The sequence below is a fragment of the Sander lucioperca genome, chromosome 8 (genome assembly GCF_008315115.2).
Source record: "Sander lucioperca isolate FBNREF2018 chromosome 8, SLUC_FBN_1.2, whole genome shotgun sequence".
NCBI classification, from domain to species: domain Eukaryota; kingdom Metazoa; phylum Chordata; class Actinopteri; order Perciformes; family Percidae; genus Sander; species Sander lucioperca.
In genome coordinates, this window is record NC_050180.1 from 42,192,418 (window position 1) to 42,211,347 (window position 18,930).

Here is an 18,930-nt window from a genome sequence, read left to right on the forward strand (position 1 = left end):
TTATTTAATTATAAAAATTACAAAATATGCGTGCAAAGTGGCATAGTGTTCGTGTGGGTCATTACTTTTTATTTAAGATGTTTATGGCAGTGGGAATGAAATTGTAATGTAATTGTTCGAAGAATTATTAGAAATAAATTTACATTAGATCTTGAGAACCATTTTCTGACATTTTATAGACCAAACAACTAATCCATTCATCCAGAAAATAATCCACACATTAATCGATAAAAAATTTAAATTAAGAGAACTTTTTCTTTCTTGCAAAATGACTCAAACCGATTAATTCTCAAAATAGTTGCCAATTAATTTAATAGTTGACAACTGATCGATTAATCTTCGCAGCACTAGCGGAATCCATTCAAGAGAGGTTGTTCAAAGTAAGATGGCAGTAGCCTACCTGAAGGTGTACGTGTGGTTCTCTGCGCACTTGTCCGCCAGGAAGAAGGTGTCTGTGAGAACGCCGGTGTTGAGTTTCACCCACTCTTCAGCGTCCTTAGCTATGCACTCCAGGTTGTAGGAGATGTTGGGGCTGCCGCCATCGTAGTCTGGCTTCCTCCATCTCAGACAGACGTAGTTCTTACCGATGTCGGTGGCTCTGAAGTTCTCAGGCTCGCCGGGCTTCTCAATGGGATCAATGGCCAGCAGAGGGGTTTTGGTTTCCACACAGGGTCCTGGGCCCACCTTGTTCACAGCACAGACACGGAACAGGTACTGGTGGCCCTCCATCATCTTGGACTTGATCTTGCGGTTGGTGCAGTTGGAGGAGATCATGGACCACATGCTAATGCTGGGCTCACGGCACTCCACGATGTAGTTGGTGATCTCTGATCCACCGTTGTCCTTGGGGGCCTCCCAGTTGATCATACACGAGTCTTTGGTGGCGTAGGTCGTGTGCAGGTTCTGGCAGTGGCTCGGTCTGTCCAGCACGTTGACCGTGATGGTGCAAGATGCCTCGCCGCCCACGTTAGAAGCCTTCAGAATGTATTTGCCATGGTCGGCTCTCGTGGCTTCCTTGATCCTCAGGTGGACCATAGGGAGGTTCTGAACGATGGTGACACGTTTGCTGTTCTCCAGAACGGTCTCCTCCTTTGACCAGAGCACTTCTGCGTCCGGACGGGCCTTGATGTAGCCAATGATGTTGATGTTGTGTCCGACGCGCACAGTGACGTGCTCGCGGCAGGTGGCGTCCATCTCGATCTCCGGAGGGATCAGGATATCCTGAGCGGTGACAGACTCTGGGATTTCTCTGAACTCTCCATCTCCGATCATGTTCGAGGCGTTGACTCTGAATCTGTAAGTCACGCCCTCCTCCAGACCCTTCACCCTGTAGGCACACTGCTTGATAAAGTCATCCATGTTCACCTTTTTCCATTCTTCAGTATCGGCTTTCTTCATTTCCACGGTGTAGCCCAGGATGGGGCTACCTCCGTCTTTGTTGGGTTTGGTCCACACCAAATCAGCTGTGGTCTTGCTGTAATCTTTAACTCTGGGGTTGACAGGGGGGCTCGGGACGGTGATGGGCCTGCAGGGCTTGCATGGGTCAGAGCTGGGAGAGGGGCCACTGTAGCCGGCGCTATTCTCAGCAAACACTCTGAACTCATACTCATTGCCCTCAAACAGACCCTGGACTTTGTACCTCAGGTCCGGGCAGGGTGTCTTGTTGACACGGATCCATTTTCCTCCCTTGTGTCTGCGCTCAATGAGGTAGCCCGAGATCTGGCTGCCGCCGTCAGCCATTGGCATGGTCCAGCCGATTGTAACAGAATCCTCTGAGATGTCAGAGGGCTGTGGCTTACCGGGCGGACTGGGTGGCATGAAGGTGTGCTCAGCGACAGTTGGCTTGCTCTCCAGAGGAGCGCCGATGCCCATTTTGTTTTCGGCACGAATGCGAACCACATACTCCACTCCTTTCTGCAGGCGGGTGATGTTGAGCTTGGTGGCAAGGCTGCCAGAGCTTACGCCGCCCCAGGTCTCCTTGTTGGACTCTCGCTTCTCCACAATGTAGTTGGTGACAGCGCTGCCGCCATCATCCTTGGGAGGACGCCATTCAATCATCATGGAGTCCGGAGTGACCTCCAGGATGTTGACAGGTCCGATGGGAGCGGCGGGAACATCCAGGACAGTGACGTTCAAGGCCCCAGTCTTGGTTCCGGCGGGGTTGGACACGGTGAGCAGGTAGGTGCCGGTGTGGTTCCTGGTGCACTCGTTAATGCTGAGCACGGTGGAGAAGTTGTCTGTGTCGATCTTGACGTTACCCTGGCTGGTGAGCTCCTCTCCTTCGATGCACCACTTGGCAGTTGGTACAGGGATTCCTCTCATGATCGCTGGCAGCCTGATGGTGGTGCCGGCCTTCACGATGATGCCTTCAATTAGCTTAGCATCAACCTCCAGAATGGGAGGCACTGTGGACACGCAGACAGAGGAGGTTAACCCACACTATGTTCAAAAACACTGAAATTATTAAGGTCAACTGACCAACAGTTTACCTAATAGAATTGCACCAATGACATTTCTTTGCCAAGAGCACCAACATTAAGTGGACTGGCTGATGCCAAATACCAATTTAAGTCATACTAGTTTTCTGATGTGGACTATAACAAGTAGGAATGGGTATCAAGAACCAGTACTAAACTGGCACCGGTTCCGGACTGGTCAGTACCAAATTATCAATAAGTGCCTGGACAAACGATACTGCGAGTTTTATGTAACGCCATCTGGGTGCCCGCCGGGTCTAAGCACCGTGGAATGATGTTTGAACTAAAATGTGTTACACTTACATTCAACAATAAGTAGCTTACTCTGAGGAATCACTCAGCGCACATGTGTGTATAATGTAAGCCAGTGAGCAGTAGAGAGAAAAAGAAAAACAGAGTGTGTATGTGTGTGTGACAGTGAGTATGACGTTAGCAGTTAGCTGTGAACTTAGCAGTGCAGTGTCTGTACAGTTTGGGTTATTCGTCGGTGAATAAATGCAACAACTCCTCAAGACCCAGGCTAAGTTCTACTTGCTGATCAAAGTGAAGGGGATTAGCCCCGACGTTAGCGACAAGTTGAAGTGGTCCATGCTCACAAACGTAGAACTTAATGTGAGCTTTTCTGACCACCAGATTAAACTATTTTTGTATTGCTTAGAGTTGTAAGACCAGACTCCTCCCTCATTATATTATATTAATATCAGTATGGATAAAATCCTAATGATACCCATCCCTAATAACAAAAGCTACATCTGCACCAATATTGAAGTTCAGAAAGTATTGGTGAACCTCTAATTTCAACTGAGAATAAAATCAGAGAAATTCTACATTTATAAATTAATCAAACATGACCCAGCCTAAAATCTTCCTGATCGAGGTGATATAGAGTTCTGTGGTTTTGTCCGTTATCTCACCCAGTTTTTCCTGGCAGAGGATTGGCACAGTGGTGTCGGGTCTGCTGAGGCCGATGGCGTTCTCCGCCCTCACTCTGAAACGGTAGGTCTTTCCTTCCTCCAGGCCGGTCACATGAGTCTCAGGGATGCTGACGGTCTTCCACTCGTCCCAGTCCTTCTCTCCCTCTTCCTGATACTCCACCAGGAAGCCTGTGATGTCACTTCCCCCGTTGCGGTCGGGCCAGTTCCAGACCAACCACACCTCGGTCTTGTCCACGTCGTCGTGGTGCAGATCTTTGGGAGGACCGGGAGGGACTGCAGGGATGTAAGATGAAAGAAAAGATATTTAGGCTGTGTTCCGATCCACAGTGTACATAAACAGTTCTCAATGCTCCCTGCTGTGGGAATGTCGGTTAAGGGAACTTCTTTCTACAAAATTCCTCCAGTCAGATTACCCTGCAACATCACCTACGCAGATATCACTTCCTCTAGGCATAAAGGCATAAACCTCTCAGTATATGTGCGCCTGCTCTACCCACTGAACCAACCCGGCCACCTAAAATGCGTTTTAACCCAAACCTAACCCTAACCATGACTTGTCATGACAAAAAACCGAATGACACTTACTAAAAGAAGCATTATGTCATAAACGTTTATGACTTGTTTATAATGTTTATGACGTTCATGACAGTGTCATGTCACTCTTATGTAGATACCTTCAAGTAAAGTGTAACCAAATATTGAAACAAAAACTGATTATTATAAAAATGATTCTATTGAAATGTATGTAACTACATAAAATGTATGTACGCTGTCATTTCAGCTAATTTATCGAATAGTCGACAAAATCAATTGAGTGTGAAATGAGCGTAGGGCTATGTTGGCACAAAAATCTAGACTTTGTGTGGAAATCTGAAAATGCTTTTACCCAGTGGTAACCCCAATAATATACTGAATAAAACTATAAACGCAACCCTTTTGGTTTTTCCCCCATTTTTCATGAGCTGAACTCAAAGATCTAAGACTATTTCTACGTACACTAAAGGCCGATTTCTCTCAAATATTGTTCACAAATCTGTCTAAATCTGTGTTAGTGAGCACTTCTCCTTTTCCGAGATAATCCATCCACCTCACAGGTGTGGCATATCAAGATGCTGATTAGACAGCAGGATTATTGCACAGGTGTGCCTTAGTCTGGCCACAATAAAAGGCCACTCTAAAATGTGCAGTTTTACTGTACTGGGGGGGTCCGGGGGAGGTCCGTGAACCAGTCAGTATCTGGTGTTATGGTTATGGTTAGGGTTAGGGTATTGTATGTACTAAAACATTGTCCATTTTGTTCTGCACCCCCTTGAAAATGATACAATAGTTGAAGTATTAACTTTGAGTATTTTTGTTGTATTTATTTTATTTTAAAACACTCTGGGATCTACCCATCTATGTATGTGCTGATCCCGTGTTCAGCCTGTTGTTACTCACAGAGTGGGTTCATGGCCTTGATGGACTTGGGCGTGCTGACGTATTCGCTGCGTCCGTATTGGTTCTCGGCAGCGACTCGGAACATGTAGGACGTTCCCTCGATCAGGTGCTTCAGCATCATGCTGCGCTTCTTGGACGTGGAGCAGATAGGGACCCACTGAGTGGACGCCGTGTCTTTCTTCTCCACCACGAAGTTAGTGATGCGAACGCCGCCGCTGTCCTCCGGATCCTTCCAGGACATGTACGCAGAGTCGCTCCTGATGTCTGTCACCCTGAGGTGCTGGATGGGACCGGGTTTGTCTGAGGAAAACATATAAAGAATGTCACAAAACTCAATAGTGACTTTTCATTAAGGACAGATACTTAATGGAATTAATTAAGGCTATATTTACATTTACATTGCTACGTTTTGGTTTAAAAAGTAATATCTGCTGCTATGTTTCCCCCTCTCATTCCCCCTGCTCTGTCGTTTCTCCGTCATTCCCCCTGCTCTGACTTTTCCCGCTCTGGCGTTTCCCCCTCTCATTCCACCTGCTCTGGCGTTTCCCCCTCTCATTCCCCCTGCTCTGGTGTTTCCCCTCTCATTCCCCCTGCTCTGGTGTTTCCCCTCTCATTCCTCCTGCTCTGGTGTTTCCCCCTCTCATTCCCCCTGCTCTGGTGTTTCCCCTCTCATTCCCCCTGCTATGGTGTTTCCCCTCTCATTCCCCCTGCTCTGGTGTTTCCCCCTCTCATTCCCCCTGCTCTGGCGTTTCCCCCTCTCATTCCTCCTGCTCTGGCGTTTCCCCCTCTCATTCCCCCTGCTCTGGCGTTTCCCCCTCTCATTCCCCCTGCTCTGGCGTTTCCCCCTCTCATTCCCCCGTTTCCCCCTCTCATTCCCTCTCCTCTGGTGTTTCCCCCTCTCATTCCCCCTGCTCTGTCGTTTCTCCGTCATTCCCCCTGCTCTGACTTTTCCCGCTCTGGCGTTTCCCCCTCTCATTCCACCTGCTCTGGCGTTTCCCCCTCTCATTCCCCCTGCTCTGGTGTTTCCCCTCTCATTCCCCCTGCTCTGGTGTTTCCCCCTCTCATTCCCCCTGCTCTGGCGTTTCCCCCTCTCATTCCCCCTGCTCTGGCGTTTCCCCCTCTCATTCCCCCTCCTCTGGCGTTTCCCCCTCTCATTCCCCCGTTTCCCCCTCTCATTCCCCCTCCTCTGGCGTTTCCCCCTCTCATTCCCCCGTTTCCCCCTCTCATTCCCCCTCCTCTGGTGTTTCCCCCTCTCATTCCCCCTCCTCTGGTGTTCCCCCCTCTCATTCCCCCTGCTCTGGTGTTTCCCCCTCTCATTCCCCCTGCTCTGGCGTTTCCCCCTCTCATTCCCCCTGAATCCCACTCATGTATTCAGGCTAAAAAAAAGGTTTGTGGGATTCTTACCGAAGACCAGCACGGTGCAGGTGACGGTCTTGGACCCGGCAGGGTTCTCCACGGTCAGGGTGTAGTCTCCGCAGTCTTCGCGGGTACAGAACCTCATCTCCAGCTTGGTGCCTTCCTGGTTGGTGTCGATGTCGGCGCGGGTGGGCACCTCGGCCTCGTTCTTCTGCCAGGTGACGGTGGGGAACGGGACGCCTTTGATGGCGGCCATCAGGACGATGTGAGTGCCGGCCATGGCCTTCACCTCGCGGGTCATCCCAGCATCCAGAATCAGCTCTGGGGGCTCTGAGAGGGCGAGAAGAAGGACATGATTAGATTAGACTTATTTAGATCCCAAATTCTGTGTGCTACAGCAGCAAATATAAGACACACAGCACCAAGGGCAGAACTTTGGGTTCAACATTGGGGGGGGGTTATGATCTCTGACTATCTAGGGAGGTCCCGGGACATGTCTGCATGTATTTTTAAAAAAGCAACAAAAAAGTCAAAAAAGATATTTTATTTGTACAACGTACTTATACCTACTATAAGTGTTTATAAAGAAAACAGATTTTTAAAGCTATGAGGAAAACTTTGTCGTGTTTTATCGAACGAATAAATAAACTACTTTAAAGTAGTTTTTTAGGCTAAATTACGTGGTATCAGACTTGCGTATTCCTGATACCAATCAAAGCATTTTAGACAGTATTGGAGGCATTTCCGATTCTGGTATGGGTTTCGAAACAATGTACATACAGTACAGTATTTGATGTACATAGATTTTTGATTCCTCTGTTTGTCTGGCACATAGTTTGAGAGAATTGACAAAGTTGACTTGACTTGAATTACAAAGTAGTTCAGATAAAACTGAACCTAAGTAACGACAACTCACCGAGTCTGTCCTGCACTTTGATTGGCTCCTTGACGTTGGCCGGGTCGGATTCTCCGGCTGCGTTGACCGCCATGACTCTGAAGCGGTACAGAGCGCCGTTCTCCAGGCCGATCACCTTAAACTTGGTCTCCTGGCAGGAGTCGGGAGTCTGGTTCACCTGAGGACAGCAGCAGGACAAGAGTTCAGTACTCCTTAAAGCTGCATTCTCACTAACTTCCAGCACTTCATATATAAAATTGTATTTCAATAGAGATTAAGAAGATGCAGTGCAAAGGTAATTAAAGTCAAACGGGGCCGCATATTTCATGGTACTTGGATAACCGCCTCACCTTGCTCCATTCCTCCTCTCCAGACTTCTGGAACTCCAGCAGGTATCCGAAGATCTTTCCTCTGCCGCTGTCGGCGGGCGGCTGCCAGGTCAGAGTCACCGACTCATTGGTGAAGTCGACGGCCATGAAGTTCACCGGTGGACTGGGTTTCACTGTGGCGAAGGACAGGGAGGGATTCATGTCATGAGTGGCAGGGGTGTAACGATACATCGATCTGGATCGATTATTATATAAATAATATCCCCTAAATAATAAACCCCTAGTGTACACACAGTAGTGTTGCTGTGAGAGGTGGAAGACTTACCGATGGGATCTTTGGCAAAGACGGGTTTGGACGGTGGGCTTGGGTCACCGGCTCCCACCACATTCTCAGCGCTGACTCTGAACTCGTACTCGCAGCCCTGCAGCAGCTCCGTCACACAGTACTCTGCCTTCGGATAGATTCTCTCCGTGTTGCAGCGAACCCACCTGGAAGCAGAAACATCAATAGCTAATTAGTGGAGTAAAAATACGTAATCTGGAGATCGGCAATAATGCTTTCTAGTTGGCGATTAAGCATTTTTTATTTTGTGTGTAGATTGATGCTGGTAATGTGGAACCAAAAGTTCACAAGCCAAGTTCGCTCGGATACTAATATTAGTAGGGTTCGGTACCGAAATCCAGTTCCACTATGGAACCGGTTCCTACGCAAACCGGTAAGAATCGAACCAGATTAGAAGGCAAATTTCGGTTCCTCATTTTGGTGTCAACTGAAATATTTTCCCTCTGTCGCTCCGAAACGGACGTAAAAATATCACACTTTCTCTGTAGTCCACCGTTAGCTAGCTACCGTAAATGTAGGCTACTTTTAAAATGCCATATTCTCCTCTGGGCTCACCAAAACGGACATAAAAGCATATTAACCATTCACTGTTATGTGACTTAGGTTTACTTATTATATATTTAAGTACTTTAAAACGTTAATATATTGTAAAAATTTAAATCATTTTCAGTAAAAAAAACACTGATGTCATTTTTCAGTATTTCAAGAATCGGTTTAGGAATCGGAATCGTTTTAAAAGTACTGGTTCGGCATCGGAATCGTGAAAATCCAAAGATACCCAACCCTATATATATTAGCCGTACAAGGTAAGCAACAACGTGCTGAGTTTAGCACAACAAGTGGATTGGCATTTTAGTCACAAACGGTGTGGGAGGATGGTGTGACGCCATCGCCCCATCTTTGTAGACATTTAAGATGCAAGAGAGACTAAAACTGAGATTTGATGGTGCTGTGTGTGTTTGTGTACCTGTTGGCCATGGTCTCCTTCCTCTCCACGATGTAGCCAGAGATTGGTTTTCCTCCGTCACCCGCAGGCGGTTCCCAGCTGACGAGGGCTGAGTCGTGGAAGACCTCCTTCACTATGGGCTGTTTGGGAGCGTCGGGCACCTCTGCGAAGGGAAACAAACGAACATATCCCCACTGATCAGACACATCTCCCATCTACTACCCAACACTCCCAGATGGATTCCTCTGCAGGACTGTGTCCGTCTACGTGGGAACAGCTCTGAATGATTCCTGTTGAAGGTCTGTGTGTCAGGACTTACTGAAGATGTCTCTGGCCTTGTTCTCTGCGGACAGCAGGGGCTCGCTGATGCCGTAGATGTTCTGAGCCATGATCCTGATGATGTAATCACGACCCTCGATCAGCTTCGGCACCTGAAACAGACAGTGGGAGGCGTTAGTGTGGATCAATGGAAGTACATTTACAGGATAAAGCCTGATATTCCCTGTGTGTCAGTGTTTCGGCGCTGATGTGCCCACCCTGCAGGTCGTCCTGGTGCAGGACGAGGTGACGGGCATCCACAGGTCTCTGTTGGTGTCCCTCTTCTCTATGATGTAGTTGGAAACAGCGCAGCCTCCGTCGTCCTTGGGGGGGTTCCAGGAGATCACCATGTAGTTGCTGTAGATCTCGTTGAAGACCACGGGGCCCAGCGGAGGCTGGGGACGGTCTGGCAGGGGGGGGGAGGAGCATTCAGACACGTTATTCTCCACATTTGTTTCATAAAAACAACTTCTGTTGGGTTTCAAAATCTGATTCTGTTTTCTGTCCATCGTTTGAACTTTCTTTCTTTGTGATGATTTTTGAAACACTAAAAACCTGCATGGGAATCAGCATATATCTGCTGTGAATCAGCGTATATGTCTGCTGTGAGTCAGCGTATATATCTGCTGTGAATCAGCGTATATGTCTGCTGTGAGTCAGCGTATATGTCTGCTGTGAGTCAGCGTATATGTCTGCTGTGAGTCAGCGTATATATCTGCCTGTGAATCAGCGTATATATCTGCTGTGAATCAGTGTATATGTCTGCTGTGAATCAGCGTATATGTCTGCTGTGAATCAGCGTATATATCTGCCTGTGAGTCAGCGTATATATCTGCCTGTGAGTCAGCGTATATATCTGCCTGTGAATCAGCGTATATATCTGCCTGTGAGTCAGCGTATATCTGCTGTGAATCAGCGTATATATCTGCTGTGAGTCAGCGTCGTGCTGGCGCAGCGACTCACCGACCACGGTGACAGTGCAGACTCCGGTGCGAGCGCCGGCGGCGTTCTCCACGCTGACGCAGTAGCAGCCGCTGTGCTCCCTCTTGGCCTTGCTGATGTTGAGGCTGAGGTGGCGAGCGGTGCTGTGGAAGCTGATCTCATCATCTACCTTTAGCTCCTCGTCGTTCTTGGTCCAGGCGATAGCCGGGGCCGGTTTGCCACCGTAGCGTCCCGACAGCGTGCACGAGTCTCCCACTTTCACCATCATCTTGTCCCTGAAGTCCAGGTCCAGAGTCGGGGGTTCTGAGGTGGGACACGGAGAGTTAAAATGTTTTAAAGGTTATCGTTTATTTATTTATTCATCTTTATTTAGAACGATTCAAAGAAGAACTTAAGAAACTTAAGAAACTTAAAGGTGCAGTAGGTAAGACTTATGAAACTAACTTTCTGTCATATTTGCTGAAACTGACCCTATGTTCCAGTAGAACTACATGAAGCAGGTCATAAAAATAAATCCAGCTCCTCTGGCTCCACCTACAGCCTGGAGTGGGATTTGCAAAAATCCACAGCTCCCTGTTCAGATGCACCAATCAGGGCCAGGGGGAGTGTCTAACTGTTCAGATGCACCAATCAGGGCCAGGGGGAGTATCTAACTGCGTGTCAATCACTGCTCATGCACACGCATTCATTCTCCCTCGTGGGGGGAGGGGCTTAGGAGACCGTTTGGGGCTTTAGTGGAAAGGGGGGGAGGGACTGAGAAGTTCTTCACAATCCTACCTACAGCACCTTTAAGTTACGGGTCGGCTTGGTTCCAGGCAAAAAATCTTTATATCAGCATTTAATGAAACATAAACGGCGATATCGAACAGGGGAAATCGCCACCGGAACCAGAGGCGTTAAAAAAGTGGGCGCTCACTGTTGAGCTCTATAGCAGAGCATTTCTAGTTTTTTATTTCATCTAATACCATTGTTGTGTCGCCACTCACCCAGTTCGTCTTTGCACTGGACGGGTTTGGTAGCGAAGGACGCTTTGCCCTGTCCCACGGCGTTGATGGCCGCCACTCTGAACTCGTGGCTGGAGCCGTCCTTCAGCCCCGTCAGGGTGAACTTCATGTCCATCAGCTTGCTGTCTCCGCCGATGCGTGTGAAGATGTCCCGGCCGACCATGCGGGACTCCAGGACGTACTCCGTCACCTCGGTGCCGCCGTCGTACTTTGGGGGTCTCCAGGCGACCGAGAGCGAGTCCTTGGTAACTGCGGTGATGTGCAGGTCCTCTGGACGCTCCGGGACAGCTGGAGGACGCAAACACAAACACAAATGTGAGAAGGCGTATTAAAGGACGCTTCCTCTGTGAACGTAGTTACTTTTTAATTCTAAACTAGTTTCACATCACATTCAAAGGTTTTTAAAGGTCCCATGGCATGAAAATGTCACTTTATGAGGTTTTTTACCATTACTATGCATTCCCCCAGCCTGCCTATGGTCCCCCAGTGGCTAGAAATGGTGATAGGTGTAAACCGAGCCCTGGGTATCCTGCTCTGCCTTTGAGAAAATAAAAGCTCAGATGGGCCGATCTGGAATCTTCCTTTTATGACGTCATAAGGGGAAAGGTTACCTCCCATTTCTCTGCTTTGCCCGCCCAGAGATTTTGGCCCGCCCATGAGAAAGAGAGAGAGACATCATGGCTTGAAAACAAGCAAAGTGGCAGTTGGTCAAGGCCACACCCCCACCCTCCACCTTGCCCCCCTCCTCTCTCCTCTTCAATAGTATTTAAAGCTACAGACACAGAAATGGCACATACTAAGTAAAGCTCATTGTGGGACTGGCTCTAGTGGCTGTAATTCTGCACCAAGGTTGAATTTCGGGAAAGAGACTTCAGATACAGTATTAGGGGACCACTAAGGTCTATATAAAGAGACTTCAGATACAGTATTAGGGGACCACTAAGGTCTATATAAAAGAGACTTCAGATACAGTATTAGAGGACCACTAAGGTCTATATAAAAGAGACTTCAGATACAGTATTAGGGGACCACTAAGGCCTATATAAAAGCATCCAAAGAGCACCATGTCATGGGACCTTTAAGGCTTCAGATGAAGAAACTAATCTAACTTCATGTCTGTAAAGTTTCTCATCCCGGTCATAGTTATCCAGGGAAAGATTCAAATAAAGAGCAACTGGACTTAAACTAGTTAAAGTTGCTTCAAAGACGTTTAGTCTCTCACCTCCGAGAGACTGTAGGGAAACCCAGATATTTCTTTTAAACACGAATCAGTTTTAACATTACGTTCGTCCGGAAAAATTAGGTTTCGAATCCCATCCTCAGTTCCAAATTTAACACGTGCAAGTTTGGGTTTCCGTAGCGGCCGGCGTACCTCTAGGCGCTTGTTGTGTTGCAGCCATGGAGCACAGTAAGAAGCGCTCTAAAGCGTGGCTTTATTTTACAATGACATGATCCTCTTATCTGTGAAATAAGCATGTGACCCGTTTCAACTCCACCCGTCAAAGAATGAGAATCGAAAGGAAGAATCGGAAATGGAATCAGAATTGTTAAAATCCAAACTATGCCTAACCATATAGAGCAGGGGTCTCCAACAAGTAGCGCTTGAGCTACCGGTAGCTCGTGAGTAGGTGTCCAGTAGCTAGGGTTGGGTACCGAAACCTGGTTCCACTATGGTTCCTACGCAACCGGTCGGAATCGGACCAGATTAGAACCCAAATTTCGGTTCCTCATATCAGTTCCACTTAGTGTCAACTGAAATATTTTCCCTCTGTTGCTCCGAAACGGACGTGTCTTTCTCTGTAGTCTACCGTTAGCTAGCTACTGTAAATGTAGATGTAAAAGCATATTAACCATTCACTGCACGTGATCGCTAGTAAACATATTACATCTTTGATGTCATTTTTCAGTTTTGATGGGAATATTTCCAGTGATGTAGCTATAACTATGTGGGCTAAAAGAAGTGTAAAATAGACATGAACCTTGACATGAAGTTAAGATTTTTCATAAGCTTTGGGTATTGCAATTTCAGCAAACAGTAGCTTCATTCAGCTTATGTGTGTTAGGTAAATAAATGTAAGCGATGTAATGCAAGTAGCTCTTGGCCATGCAAATTTCAGTTCCTCATTTCGGTTCCACTTAATGTGTCGACTGAAATATTTTCCCTATGTCGCTCCGAAACGGACATAAAAAGATCCCCCTTTCTCTGTAGTCTACCGTTAGCTAGCTACCGTAAATGTAGGCTACTTTTAAAATGCCATATTTTACCTCTGGGCGTAACGGGCGTAAAAGCATATTACGGCTACCACTTCTATAAAAGAGCCTTTCTTTATGTCATTTTTCAGTTTTTCAAGAATGGGTTAGGCATCGGAATCGTAAAAATCCCAACGATACCCAACCCTAGTCTCAGAACAAAGAAACAAAGTACTCCTGGACATTTTCACAGCTCTTCACTGACTGTGTGATGGGTATTATTCTTGATGTTTCAGGTTTGTTGTGTGTCAGACTCACAGATGGGGTCCTTGATCAGAACCATTTTGTCGGTCTCGATGAATGGTCCCATGCCGATGATATTCTCGGCTGCGATCCTGAAGAAATAGCCCTTGCCCTCGAGGAGTCCCTGCACCACGGCGTTCCTCCGCGTCACCGTGTAGGACACCGAAGTCCAGCCCATGCGGTCCGACTCCCTCTTCTCGATGATGTAGTTGGTGATGGCCGAGCCACCGTCGTCCTCAGGGGAGTACCAGGTCAGCTTGCACGAGTCGTTGGTCAGATTCTCGCCGGCGAAGGGAAGACCGACGGGTCCGGGGACATCTGGACGGACAGGACGGAAAGTCAGAGACCCGTTAAGACAACCTCAGATTAAAGGTATAGTAAGTGATGTTAATCCAATATCTCCTCACGGTCACCTAGCTCTCTATTTTTCTGTGTGCGCTGAAAAATAATCTGGTGTTAACTAGAGATGTTCCGATACCAGTGTTGTAATGTAACAAAGTACAAATACTTAGTTACTGTACTTAAGTAGAATTTTCACGTATCTGTACTTTAAGTCGTTATTTCTATTATTGAAAACTTTGACTTCTACTCCACTACATTTCCCCTCAGCGTCTTCGTTACTCGTTACTTACAAGAAATGTTTTCGTACGTTGGAGTGAACAAAAACTTAAAATTCTGTTTCTGTTTTTCTCTTTGTTGATGTCAGACTTTGAATTTGATGTTTTAAGAAGGTGTGGAAACCCTGAATATTATGCTTTGCTATAAGGAAGCCACAAAAAAGTTCATTATCAAAGTTTTTCTTTACTTTTACTTCTAATAGTTACGTACATTTATTATCAGAAAATTACTTTTGATACCAAGGTACAGTAAATATCAGATACTTTTAAGACTTTTACTCAAGTGATATACGAAAAGGAGACTTCTACCAAAGTCATTTTCTGGTAAGATACTTGTACTTTTACTCAAGTATTGCTTTCAATTACTTTATACAACACTGTCCGATACATATATCAGTATCGGAAAAGCCTCCAATAAAAGAAAGTTGTATGGGGCTTACTGTTTGTGTTTGTTCATGTTTCACAAAAGGTTTAACCTGAGCCACGAGTACAACGATATAAATCATATCACATCCATACAGGGATAGTAGAATATGGCTATTAACCCTCCTGTTGTCCTCGGGTCAAATTTGACCCCTTTTTAAAGTTTCCATATCAGAAATTTGGGTTTGCATCAACCAAATTTCCCCAAAATAACATGAATGGTTTCATTCAACCCTATCCACAAGTAAAACAAATGATTATAGGATTTTATAGAAATGTTTAAATGATTTCAAAACAGTATCCTGACTAAACTTTCACATGAACCAGTCTGTGATGCACTCAACATCCTCTGATCTTAAAGGCATACTATGTAACTTTTCCCTTTTCGGTCCCCCTACAGGTTGTTTCATTGGAACTACAGCCGCGCGAGCTGTAGTTCCAATGAGACAACCTGTAGGGGGAACGAAGAGGGAAAAGTTACATAGTATGCCTTTAACTATTAGTCAAAATAAATCATAATTTCTGCTTTTTATCAACTCAAAAATTAGATATAATTTCATATAAATGAGGTTTATTGACCATGAATTGTTGAAAACAAAAGGTTTAACCTGAGTCACAAGTACAACACTGATATAAATCATATCACATCCATACAGGGATAGTAGAATACGGCTGTTAACCCTGTGACTACTTTCATTGAATTTGGGGTCTTTTTAATCAGTTTTATATTGGATTCCAAGAATAAGTGTAAAACTCGTGTGAACAAGTTGGTATTAGTGGTTTATATAATGGTGGTAGTGGGGGAAAAAATCGTTGAAAATTTCATGGTTGACGGGAAGACAACACAATGGTTAAAACTAGGGCTGTCAGCGTTAACGTGTTAATCTGTCAGCATCGTAGAGGACTCGGGTCTTAAAGACGTACTACGATTGACCTGTCTCGTTGCCGTCGAGGGGGACAGTAGTTTTCACGGATACACAGCCTGTATGACACGGAGAAAGCAGCCACACTGGAACTGCTGCAAGGTGCTGCAAACGCTGTCTCATTAACCGGTGATCACTGGACGTCAGTGAGGAATCAACATTATTTAGGAGTTACTAAACTCTATATTGACTCTGGTAAGGATAGGGATTTTTAGTTTTTTAGTTAGGTACTTGAAGGAATTGTGCAATAATGAGATTCACACATTTTTCTTTTGTTTACAGTAAATAAATAATAACAAATACAAATCTTAAAATCAAGTTCATAAAGTAACTTTCTTTGCATTCATTTGATTCCCAATCAAGATCCACTGGTAAAAATTGCTTTCGGTTGTTAATATGGACTTAAAAACTGTTCTGAAATGCAAAATAATAGAATTTTAATCATGTGATAAAATATGCGATTAATCGCGATTAACTATAGAACTTCAGCAATTAATCACGATTAAAAAAAATTAATCGTTTGACAGCCCTAGTTAAAACATAATGAAATATATGGTCCAGGTTGAAGAAGAATACCCAAATGACTGTCTAAGTATGTGAAATGTCTGAATATATGTACATATATGTGTGTGTTAGGGTATATCTATGTGCATAAACTGCAGGCATACTGTAACTCTCTATCTTTGGGGCCACGTTGACTCACCCAGGACCTCCACGATGACGGCCTTCTTCCTCTCTCCGCCCTCGTTCTTGGCGCTCAGCGTGTAGATGCCCTGGTGTTGGCGTATGCATTTCTTGATGACCAGCGAGTTGGAGATGCCCGTCTTCTCCACCACGGCCTCTTTGGGAACCTCGGCGTCGTCGCGGCACCAGGTGATCTCCGGGGCGGGTTTACCCGACACGTAGGCGATGATGCGGATGGTGGCGCCGGCGTGGACCACGATCTTCTCCTTCACCGAGGCGTCCAGGTCCATCTCTGGAGGAACTGGGAGAGGAGGGGGAGGGTTTGGTGTTAATTAAACTAGTACAGTTCATGGGGACCGACTGCTTTTTATTGAGTTTCCTCTTAGTGAAATGCACGCACGCACACACACACACCCACCCACCCACACACACACACGCCCACACGCACGCACACACCTGCACGCACACACACACACACACACACACACACACACACACACACACACACGCACACACACACCCACATGCACGCACACACACGCACACACACATACACACACACACACACACACACACATACACACACACGCTTTGTGTGTGACGCTTTTATCACACGCACGCTTTTACGCGTGCGTGTGATAAAAGCGTCAGCTAAATGACATGTAATGTAATGTAATGTAATGTGTGTCCACAGTGAACCGCGAGGCGATCTTACTTGTTCTGTCTTTGGTCTCGATCAGCTCGGACACGAATCCCGGCTCTCCCACTCCGGCGGCGTTCACCGCCTTGACTCGGAAGCGGTACAGACCGCCTTCCTTCAGACCGGCCACCACGAACTTGGTTCCTCTGATCTCGGTGTCCTTCGCCTGGAGAGAGACCAGAGGGAGATCAGAGCCAGAGGCAACAACAACAGCAACTCTCAATCCCTAAAACAGGAACATTATATCAACTAGGGCTGCAACGGATCACCAAACTCACGGTTCCGATCACGGTTTTGGAGTCACTGATCAGAGGAATTTTCGGATCAGCACAAAAAAACACGTCTGTTTCGGAGCATCAGAGAGCAGAGCAGGTGATAATACCCCCCCCCCCCTTTTTACTCGGGTCAAATTTGACCCATTTTCAAAAAAATTCTAAAATCGGAAATTTGGGTTTTCTTTCAAACAAATTGTCCAAAAACATAACGTGGATGGTTCCACACAACCAGTACTCTTCACAAGTAAAATAAATGATCAGTTCACTACTTTCATTGAATTTGGGTTTTAGTCAATTTGATAGTGTTTGAATTTACAAAAACGTTTTTTTTTTTTTTTTTAAAGGTGACCAAATAGTTGAAAAAAGTGACAAAATCATCGGGAAAAACATCGAAAAAAAAGTGACGACATTTTTTGAAAAAAAGTGACAAAACGTCACCAAAAAAAGTTTTACTTTGAACCCCTAATAAAAACTATGAAGCTCCTGACCTGCCGTATCAGCACCGGGTTTTACCGTGCCCCCGAACAGAAAATGTTCAACTCTCCATAGAGATTTATCAGCCTACTTTAAGTATCAGCGGTTCCACGTACGGACCATGCATCAACTATGGTCCGTTACACGAAAAAAAGCCAGTAGAAAAAAGTAAGGAAGAAAGGCAAGAATAGGTCAAAACAAACGACAAAACCTTCAAAAAAAGGGGACAAACTTCAAAAACAGAGACAAAAACTTCGAAAAAAGTGACAAACTTGGAGAAAAAAAGCCAGTTTGAGTAACTACAACCTTGTTACTGAAAAACATTTAGCAAAAAATGTCCTCCAGAGTACCCCTAGGGGGACACGTACCCTCTGCAGTCCTCCAGAGTACCCCTAGGGGGACACGTACCCCCTGCAGTCCTCCAAAGTACCCCTAGGGGGACACGTACCCCCTGCAGTCCTCTAAAGTACCCCTAGGGGGACACGTACCCCCTGCAGTCCTCCAAAGTACCCCTAGGGGGACACGTACCCCCTGCAGTCCTCTAAAGTACCCCTAGGGGGACACGTACCCCCTGCAGTCCTCCAAAGTACCCCTAGGAAGACACGTACCCCCTGCAGTCCTCCAGAGTACCCCTAGGGGGACACGTACCCCCTGCTGTCCTCTAAAGTACCCCTAGGGGGACACGTACCCCCTGCAGTCCTCCAAAGTACCCCTAGGGGGACATGTACCCCATGCAGTCCTCTAGAGCAGGGGTTTTCAAACTTTTTGTGTGTGTGGACCACTCTTTGTAATCAAGAGTTTTCACGGACCACCTCATAATACACATATTAAAATATGTCTACACACAGTCCTACCTGAATTAATCTGCAATCTTAATAGGCCTACTAGCACTAAAACTATAACTGGTCATCTCATCAGTACAACAGGCACGTTAAAAAGAAGGTTTACTGCCACATGTTTAATTTATTTATTTACTCCAGCGCCTGAGGGCATAATCAGGTTAATTTGAACAACAGGCTTATTTCCATAGCAATGGAGTATTAAATCTATACAGTAATAAGGGATTAATACTGGGATATAGTCCAAATTTCAAAACCGAGCCTGTTTTAGTAATCACACAATAACTTGACAATTTAATTTAAATTTAAATTGTATTTAAATGTATCAATATACATATTCTTAATTTTTATGGGAATTTCCTGGTAAAATTAAGGTTAAAAAACTATTATTTTATACTCTATTTTGCTTTTCCACGGACCACCTGCAGTACCCTCACGGACCACAGTTTGGGAATGACTGCGTTACACCACTAATATAAAAAAAACTATGAAGCTCCTGAACTCAGAAATGTAGAATATG

At 45.8% G+C, this 18,930-nt stretch overlaps 1 protein-coding gene across 1 annotated transcript in view; it reads right to left on the minus strand.

Annotated features, from left to right (window-relative positions):
- Positions 1-18,930, minus strand: part of ttn.2 (titin, tandem duplicate 2) — a 363,393-nt gene that overhangs the window by 84,404 nt on the left and 260,059 nt on the right. Inside the window, exons 145-159 of the mRNA XM_036004140.1 lie at positions 16,838-16,988; positions 16,142-16,423; positions 13,491-13,793; positions 10,965-11,270; positions 10,000-10,281; positions 9,255-9,442; positions 9,038-9,149; positions 8,740-8,881; positions 7,755-7,918; positions 7,451-7,602; positions 7,122-7,278; positions 6,254-6,535; positions 4,850-5,149; positions 3,392-3,685; positions 401-2,405 (exon numbers count right to left, since the gene is read on the minus strand). Coding sequence (XP_035860033.1) covers positions 401-2,405; positions 3,392-3,685; positions 4,850-5,149; positions 6,254-6,535; positions 7,122-7,278; positions 7,451-7,602; positions 7,755-7,918; positions 8,740-8,881; positions 9,038-9,149; positions 9,255-9,442; positions 10,000-10,281; positions 10,965-11,270; positions 13,491-13,793; positions 16,142-16,423; positions 16,838-16,988 — 5,120 coding nt within the window. The remainder of the gene's footprint in view (positions 1-400; positions 2,406-3,391; positions 3,686-4,849; positions 5,150-6,253; positions 6,536-7,121; positions 7,279-7,450; positions 7,603-7,754; positions 7,919-8,739; positions 8,882-9,037; positions 9,150-9,254; positions 9,443-9,999; positions 10,282-10,964; positions 11,271-13,490; positions 13,794-16,141; positions 16,424-16,837; positions 16,989-18,930) is intronic.